Source organism: Squalius cephalus, assembly GCF_949319135.1.
Source record: "Squalius cephalus genome assembly, chromosome: 8".
Lineage (NCBI taxonomy): Eukaryota > Metazoa > Chordata > Actinopteri > Cypriniformes > Leuciscidae > Squalius > Squalius cephalus.
The window spans coordinates 13,374,333-13,384,233 of NC_137129.1; the positions used below are offsets into that span (position 1 = coordinate 13,374,333).

Consider the following 9,901-nt stretch of genomic DNA (forward strand, 5'->3'; position numbering starts at 1 on the left):
AGTGCTAAATTTCAGAAAATGTAAAAGATTAGATTTTTAGATGTATTTTAATTATTTGAAGCTCAATATAATCCAACAAGCCTTATTATTCTATAGTAAAACCATCATAAATGAATATGGGATCTCCTTTAAACAATGTGCGATTGTATTATTTTAATGTCAATGCTAGCTAATGTCAAGATACCACAAATTTATTGTAACAATTAGTATTATGGTAGTTTGGCAGAAACTGTTACCATGGTAACAATATTATTCGAAAAGCGTTCTTTTTTTCTTGTTCTTCTTTTTACATCTGTTTAAATGCACTTTATTAGTTTTAGTTTTCTTGAAGTAATTATATTTACATGTGATGTGTGCGGCATGGATGGTGTTGTGTGGTTCTGCTGCTGTCTCTTTAAGACGCTCTGGTTAATACAGTGTAACTAGATGCGTTAGTTGAAACCTGTTTTTCTGCTGCTGCTGATGCTCTGGATGTTGCAGTGTGACCGTGGGAAACAGCAACAGACATTCAGAGGCTTTTACACCCAGATAACCCAGCCTTTACACTGCATACATCAGTATTAGCTATCATCTGAAGATGCATTATAATTAGCCTGGAAAGACATCATCAGCATCGTCTGTTGTGATCTGACATAAAGAGAGTAGGCTACTGGTTGGATTTGGGTTTTTATTACTGGAGGGACAAACTGAACATCGTCGAAACGGACAAATAAACACGATGTCGTCGGAAAAACACGGTAAAATGTCTATTTTGTGTATTTGGTCACATCGCATCTAACTAAATAAAATTCATGCAGCTGGAATATACTGATTTAAATCAAGGCTATTTATAAAAATGAGTGCGAGACTATGCCATATTAAAGCGCTATTAAATGACCATTCATGAATAGTATGCAATTTTTTTCTGTTAAATATTATTATATATAGCATATATAGGATATATATATTCAGACCGTGTGTCAAATCCCAGTGAGCTGCCTACATAAGCATCAAAAGCTCGTAACGTTAATGTCTTTTGTTGCGTGCTGCAGTTTTGCCCATTATAATAATGTGCTTTGCGTTATTATAACATTCTGACATCAAATGTCGAATCAACCCTTATTTAAACCTAGTGGATGATCCCGATAAATGCTGTCTGAATATACAGCTCGATATTTGAAACACAGCCGTTGTGTCTGTTAGCTATTCGCTGCTGTATAATGTCGTGTTGAACATATAGCCTACAAATATAGGCTGTGTTGAGTTTAATCAAATGTGAGAATAGGCACAAAGTAAGTGTGGTAAAGGGTGTTGTATGAGGCTGTAGGGCCCTATTTCAGTCAGCAGGTCCCTTGGGTCCGTGATTCACCGTGCTGTGAGATGTAGGGCCCTTAAATTCGCTTAAAACTGACGTGATTTTGTAAAATTACGCAGATGTGGTTTAGATATAGAAACCTTTTGGATTATCAATAATCTTTCTTGCAATAAAAATGATAATTTCAGGGTATTGAATCACTGTCTAGCTAATAAAAGCTGTAGGCTACATCCGTCTCACCTCTTGCCAACCCATTTAGACAAAGAATGAAATTATATTAATGATTCATATTCATTGTTTTATACGCTTAATCTGTAGGATGTTGGACAGTAAGGGGGACACAGACAACGTTATTTAAATATGCTCAGAAAATGATGTATTAAATATGTATCCTTGTACATTTGTTTTTTGTTGTTTTTTTCTCTCTTCCAACTAATTAAATATGAATTGCAGTGCCTGAAATCCCCCTATACCATCCTGAACTATATATGCTGCTGGCATTGTGGATTACATAATGATTTAGTTTAGTCGCGCATAGAAACACACACACACTGAGATAAACTCTCTTGGGTGACACAAGCTGGTGTAAATCTCATTAAATCTTTACTGTAAAGGAATATTCCAGGTTGAATCCAAGTTGAGGAATAGTTTATTGAAATTTCAAAGTATAAATAATTAAAGCATGCATCAGTTGGCAGCAGAAAGTAAAAATCTTATTATTTAATTCATATCTTAATATGTCATTCACAATGCTTCATGGGATTGTAGTTTTTCCCTCATTAAAGCCTTTAAGTGCAGTACCTTCGTCTTTACAACTTTTCATATATACTTTTTTGCTTCAAATCAAAGTTTGTAATGTTGAGATTCACCTCGTGGCTGGCCGGTTTGGTTTGGATGATTTCATATACAAATTTTAATTTTACATTAAGTCATTTAGCAGATTATTTAATCCAAAGAGACTATATGACTTAAATGTATGTCGCACGTAGAATTACTCTTATAAATAACTGTCTGACACTCGTTATTTGTGTTGTATGACTGTCAATCTGTCATGGCTCAGGATTGGAGGAGGCAGCAGGGAGGCAGGCCATGTCTCAGCCGATGATGCAGATGGCTCCACCTCCCTACCTCCCCAACCAGGACCCCAACATGCCCCCACATCCACCTCCACCTGGCTGTGGCCAACAGCCGAATTACCCCCCTCCTCCTCCCCCTCCTGGATCAGAGGGGTACCTGCAGGAAACCCAGTTCCACTGCGGCACCCTCGGGCCCCAGGGAGCTCCAAACGGATACCCGGTGCAGACGCACGGACCAGTAGGCACCGTCCCTCATCCTCCCGTGGGCTATATACATACAGGATACCCCCTACAACTGCAGCCCTGCACGGCTTACGTGCCCGTCTATCCCATAGGCACAGGGGTGAGTGAGGATAAGGTTTTTTGAGTCGGCATGAAATGAAAATTGCAATCTAAATGCAGGCATTGGAAGATTTTTGACCTCATCATAATGTTTAATCAAAATGTCATTACTCAATCTTCTGGTGAAAAGACAGACTTCTTTCTGGTGACGTATGCCAATCATACTCTTCCAATCATTAATCCTGTTAAACCCCTGCAAGCTCACTCACGTTCATCACCTCTTTTGAGAGCAAAACCCACATCTTAAAATAGAGAACACCAAGTCCCCCTCCTGCATTTTTACTTTTTTGATAATCCATGACACTTTGATGTACATCACAGTACAGAAGAAAAATAATATTACAGTAATGTGGATTTAGATTTTTATGAGCAATTTATTTATTTATGGTAATTTTTTTTGCATTATTGCATTATTTTAATAGCCATAAGATGGATCTTTATATAAAATATTATGTGAAATGTGATTTGAATCTTTGCAGTAAAAATTAAATTCAAGACCAGCAGAGATAAGATGCAAGATATATCAGGACAATATAGTTTGTCTGCCAATACGAGTGAATTTTAAAAATGTAATATAGTATAATATAGTGTATGTAAAATAATATAGTATTACCACAAAGGGATTTCGCTAATTACATCAAATATATAAAATTTTAAGCATACTCTCTCTTTACTGTACATTGCTGTATGCATTTTAGAACAAGTGAACTTTGATTATGTTACTTATTTTAATCTTATTTTAGCTCCAAATAAAGTATTTCAGCTTAGGCAATTTGCAAATTGGCTAAATCATTATATTGTGAATAAACTGTCATATTTTGCGATTGTGTTTTGAACTTCAAAATGTTAATAATAAAAACGTGATGATAAAAAAATAAGACAGAAATATATTACTGTTGTAATAATACAATTGTATTGTAAAAATAATAAAAAATATAATCATTATAATCATTTTACACTAAATGTTAAATATTTTACACTACAATAGTTGACTACATTTATAATTCTAATATTTATGTTTAGTTGATTAATCTTGTGAAATTCTAAAAACTGTCCCCAAAAATATTGGTAATTATGCAAAAATAAATTTCAGCCTTTTGCACACTATTGATAATCACACCATGTGTGATTTTGCAGCCCTATTTCAGCTAATTTCAACACAGTTCTATTGTCATAGAGTAAAAATATTCAAGGTCCAATAATTTTTTTTTATTATTTCAATCCACCTGCCACTGGATGAACCCTGCATGACCTACAAAGTGTCTGTGAGATCAGATCTTTTTCTGAATCAGAAAATATAGCAATTTAGCACCTCAACTGTGCACCAGTTTCAGTAACCTGAATTGGCCTTTTCTGTCTGTTTCCTCTTCTCAGGCACAGCCTTACATGCCTAACGGTGCACCTCATCCAGGTGTTGCTCCCGGCCAGATGGCCATGCATATGCCAAATGGCATCGCTCTGATGGAGTCTCGTCGTCCTCCTCACGACTATCTGCCCATTGCTGTCCTCACCACTGTCTGCTGCTTCTGGCCCACAGGAATAATCGCCATCATCAAAGCTGTGCAGGTAAATGAGCCTGGACAGAGCTCTGATGACAGTAGTAAGGCAACATATAATTTCTGTTTTGCGTTGGCTGTTCACACAAGCAAGATGCAACTAAACAGGGGTGCGTTTCCCATACAATGGCATAACTTACTGCTTAACTAATAAAATGCATGGTAGTTAACTACATGTCAACTACCAGTCATTAGAGTATTAGTAGATTGTCTGCTAGAAGGGGTCATGAACTGCATTGTTTTAATGTTTTATAATGTTTCATGGGGTGCAACTTATAATGTTAGTATGGTTTTTACATCAAAAGTTGTCATCATTTAGAAATAAAAGGCATTTTCCTACCCTGGCCTGATTTTAGCTCTCTGATTTAAACACTCTGTTGTGAGACTTCGGTGTAAACGCCCACTGCTGTAATTGGCTAACATCTTTGCATATGTAATAACTAGTATTGCCTGTGGAACTCTATCGAAAACCTTTAGCACAAAAGTGCTGATTATAGCATTATATTTAGATCTATGGCATTTAGGTTGTGGCATTAAAGGTTGCAATGAGCATTGTAGTCGATCACAGATATGTTGAGCACATGAATGCAGTGATCTCGTCTAAGAGATTTTTTTATTATAACCAAATACTATAGATAAAAGGGACTTTGTTATAATGGAAGTTTTGGCGAGAGTCACCGTTTGATTGACAGTTCCAGCGATTGTAAAGGGAGCGTTCTTTGCTTTCTATGTGTAATTTAATAGTTTAAATAACAGATTATTTTCATCCTACTCAGAGAAACAATGTGAAGTTGACCATTTAGCCACTGGTTTGATTTATTGCCACATAGACAAAGAAGATCTGACTGTACATGAATCATTACATATCAGAAATCACTGGTCGCAGATCAGGCATTAGAATTAACACAGTTACTTACATGTTGTGACAATACTGTCTAGTCCATATCGTAAAAGTCTGTTTGCAAAGCCTGTGCCGAAATTGCGACTGGTTTACCAAATAATCCAGTGAAATGTACCGAATACAAATAGCCTAAATAATGCTCAACTGAGACAATAACATTGTTGAAAATAAATAACCTATTTTAATGGAGTGATCCTGCATCTTTATTCTCTCTTATCTCACTAACACGCCAGTGGGCGGGGTCAAAGTTGCAATGATGAGGTATGCGTTGATTTTCTTCTGCAGAGGCGGTCTTTCACCTATCTGTTAGATAAGCACATTTCACAACGAGTCGCACGCTGGGCTTGGTTACAATAAAAGCAGCCCAAGCTGCCTTGGACTGAAAAGGAAGGTTTCAGTTTACTTACAGGATGTTCTTATAGTATGATGACCTCTTATATGTCAAAAACTCAAGGAAAATTTGATTTCTTATTTCATGACCCCTTTAACATCTGCTAACACTTTACTTTGATGGTCCTTCGACAGACATTCTGCTGACTATAAGTAACTTTGCAAATACATGTCAACTTATTCCACTAACCCTAATATCTATATATAAGTACTGAGTAATATTAATTAACTACATGTACTAACTATAGGGCTAGGGTAGGATTAGGGTTTGTTTAAGGGTTAGTTGCATGTAATTATGCCTAATTTATAGTTATTACTATAGTAAATACATGTAACGTGTAACAAGGACACATTACAATAAAATGTTACCTTTTTTAGCATCAAACAACTTAAATTAATTTCAGACTTGGTACGAACAGGTCTTTTATCTATTTCTTCTAGATATCTACTAAATAAGTTTTTTTTTTAATTTGTTTAGGTGCGTACTGCTGTTGCTCGGGGCGACATGGTTACGGCAGAGATTGCTTCACGCGAGGCGCGTAACTTCTCCTTCATCAGTCTGGCGGTGGGAATCGCCTCCATCGTGCTGTGCACCATACTCACCGTTGTGGTCATCATCGCCTCTCAGCATCATGATGACGACTGGGAGCCCTAGAGACCGCAGCGCAGGGACGCACCCCCTCAACCTGCCCTACAGACCCCTGGCCAACATTCCAGTCGGTATTCTGCTTTTTCTCTCACACAGCACAGTTCTGACTTCTCAAGCCACCACATCCTAATCTGCAGTCAAAAATACGACATTACAGCCATTTGCTCATGTATTAGTTACAAGAGAGATCAGCGGTATGGTAAATCAGAGCATGGGAAACACAAAACGTCTACCATGTTGTAAGCGTGCTCACACTCACATTAACCTACCTGAACACTTCCTGCTTCTCCTAAACAAAAGCCTGTGTTAGATCAGTAGTTTAAAAATATAGTGTACTGAAGACTTGAGTCAGGACAGATGTGTTTTGATAATTTTGGTATTATTAATTGTGTTTTTTGACATTCAAAACATTCCAACTTTTATTTGTGCCATTTATCTGTTTAAAAAGAAAGATAATATATTACTTTGTAGGTTGAACTGACTAATTTAGTCACTGAAAATGTGGATAAATTGTGTTTTCTATACACTAAGGGCCAGATTTACTAACAGCTTGCGCCAGCGCAAACCCTCTTTTGGTGTTAAAAAACTACTGTCAAGATTTACTAAAGACACGCAGTGAAAAATTAGCGCTGAAATGGCGTGGACAGGGTTATTTTTGCAGCTGACCTTATTGCATATGCATTTGCAGAAGTTTCCCTTTTAAGAAGCAAAATTTATGGGAGGAGAGTATTTAAATGAATCATGCAAGGTGATTTACTAAGGTTTGCGCTAGTCAATTTACTGGTATTTGCGCCATTATTTAACACCCCCCAAAAAAGCATGTCTTAAACCAGATGCTAATTTGCGCTTTTCTTGGTAGATTGCGTTGGTCATTATGGAAATGATCCGGCTGCATCTGTCTTCTTTAATTTGCGCGTCGTCAATAGATCACGCTCAGAACTTTTCACTCCCATCTGCGTTTTTTTGGAATTGCGATCTCACACTAATTTGCCCTGTTTAGTAAATCTGGCCCTAAGTATTGAAATTTAAATCCAAAAAGACTACTTGATTATTGGAAATAAGTTCCAATATAATAGAACTAGAATTTCATATTTCATTTACTCAAAGGAACTTCTATGGTGTAGTTCAGAAGAGTGTATATCAGTATTGTTCACTCAGTGGTTTCTTTTCATAAACCTAAGGCCAGAAATATACTCTACGCAGTACACAAACACAGATGCAAAGGCTTGGCTAACACATGGCAGCATGCAGTTCTGTTGTACATATTTAAAGCTAGTGATGCACCGAAACACCTAAACAGAAATTAAATAACGGAATCCAGACAAAGTTCATATTACATTTTGCTACTCTAGCATAATTTCTGGTCATGGTGAAATGTGTCTACATTGTTACCTGTTGTAGATTTTCCACATCGTGTGCACAATATAGACGCTGACACAGTCAAAACACTTCATCCGAAAAGCTTTAAATGTTTCAGTCAATGATTTCAGCCCTCCAAAACTATTTTGGCCGTAACCAAAAATTATATGAATTGCTGTTTAGGTCAAATTTTTTTGGTTGTTGAAATTGGCATCGCTATTTAAAGCTGCAATGTTACATTTTTGCGCTACTAGTGGCACAAAATGGAAATGCAGTCTGTTCATTTTCAGTCAATGATTTCAGCCCTCCAAAACTATTTTGGCCGTAACCAAAAATTCTATTTTTTTCTGTTTAGGCCACATTTTTTTGGTTGTTGCAATTTGCATCGCTATTTAAAGCTGCAAGGTACATTTTTTTTGCTCTACTAGTGGCACAAAATGGAAATGCAGTCTGTTCGTTTTAGAATACCTAAATAGCAACATTGGCTTAACCAATAGTGTGAGTTTGGGGGCATGACTAACCGATTGTCGAGAGTACCTGTTTTATTGCAGTTAGTGGCACAAAATTGACACAATGCAACTTTGACAATAGTTTTACCGCATGTGGTGTTATTGTGGTAGCCCGCCATAAAAACGAACTAACTTTAAAAAACTGACTCAGCAGGATTTTCTTCAAACTGATAAATTGACGAAGAAAAAGACAGTTTATGCTCATGTATAGCTCCTCTTGTGGCAACACGGAGAATGCAATATGTATAATTTTGAATTGCTGACATATTTTGCAGTGCATGTGAAAATAGCTAAAAGCATTTGCGTTCATGTACTTGCGTAGCGTATGCCTCGGGCCTAAGTGTTCCCAAGTGTCTTGTTGCAAACCGTTCTTAAAGAAATCCAGTTCAGAGATGTTGAAAGAATGTATTATAGGGTGAAATTATTGCTTCATTACTTACTTTTGTAAACTGGCTCTTCATTGAGGGAAGACATGACATTTCTCTGTTGTGATCCAGTGTATTATTTATTGTTTAAACACTAAATTATTAATTTGTGTATTAAACTGATAATTCTGTATTTATTGAAATATGTAATCATAGGTCTAACTGTTGTGCTGAAATATTTAGTTATCTTTCCTAGATAACAGTCAATCATCACAGATGATTGCTCAGCTGGCATATTTTAAAGAAGCATGTGATAATATGCACTTTTATGCTCAGTAAGCAAGTAGCTAGTTTGTCTCACTTCTTTGTAGATGAAAGTGTAACTTGCTTCAATTCTGACCTCATTGAAACTCCTCACATGCTGCTGTCAGTTAGCTGTAGTTTGTTAGATAAACACATTTAGCACAATGGTTTGGTTGAACAAAAAGAATCAAACAATCCTAGAGTGTTCCTACATATATTACACTGAAACATGGATGCAATGTTTTAGATTTGTAAGACTCTAATATGTGAATTTATCTCTTACTGCTTTCAAAATGCATCCATTCGTGCCATTCACTGACTGACTTTGTGATCTGTCAAACTCTTTATTTTCAAACAAGAAAAAACCCCAAAATGAAATTCCTGTCATCATTTACAACATACCCTCATGTTGTTCCAAAAACCTATATGACTTTCTTTCTTCCATGGAGGATAAAAGGAAGATCTAGCTAAATGATGATTCTGTTCTTTCCATAATGAAAGAGAATGGGGATGTTGAGCTCCAAAACTGACAAATAACTCAAATAACCCATATAACTAACATTTTTGGAGCTTGATATCCCCAGCCCACATTTGCTGTAATAGAGTGGTGCAGGGATGACAGGCCAAACCCGGAAACGAGTTGCATTTTAGCACTTCCGGTTCCATCTTCCCGAAGTCAATGGGTTTTTTGTTCACTGCTTGAAATAAGGTCTGTGGTGAACACAAGCTCAAGATATTTTCATGTTTTATTCTATGATATAAAATACGTCAGTAACCCCCTCTTGTGATTTTTAAAGCTTTTACTTGTCTTGTAAAAGGCGGTTGCCAACAAGTGTTTAAATGGGACTACAGAGGTTGTCGGGGATATTAAACGTCATCAGCCGAACAGGTAAACTCATTTACTCACTAGTCCGCTTTCACAGCCTCGTATTTATAATCGTGCTCTTGCAAACTATTGTAACTCAAACTTTCAGAGAAATGTTTTCATACAAAGACTGAAAGAGTTGTCGGAAGCTTGGTGATGGTGACGTTGAAGTCATGCGACTGTGGTTTAGTTCATTTATTTGGCTTTTGACTTCTGCAGATTGTATTTACACTTCAAACTTCATAAAAGTGGTGTTCATTTGTGAAGATTATCATGATGAACAGAACGTGTA

At 36.6% G+C, this 9,901-nt stretch overlaps 1 protein-coding gene across 1 annotated transcript; it reads left to right on the forward strand.

The window, feature by feature from the left end:
• The first annotated feature begins 473 nt into the window (after window positions 1–473).
• Window positions 474–9,096, forward strand: prrt1 (proline-rich transmembrane protein 1). The gene is made up of 4 exons (XM_079878455.1): window positions 474–737; window positions 2,355–2,713; window positions 4,087–4,278; window positions 6,038–9,096. Exons 1-4 carry the CDS (start codon window positions 719–721, stop codon window positions 6,212–6,214), a joined length of 747 nt encoding a protein of 248 aa, XP_079734581.1. The 5' UTR covers window positions 474–718; the 3' UTR covers window positions 6,215–9,096.
• Window positions 9,097–9,901: the final 805 nt, after the last annotated feature.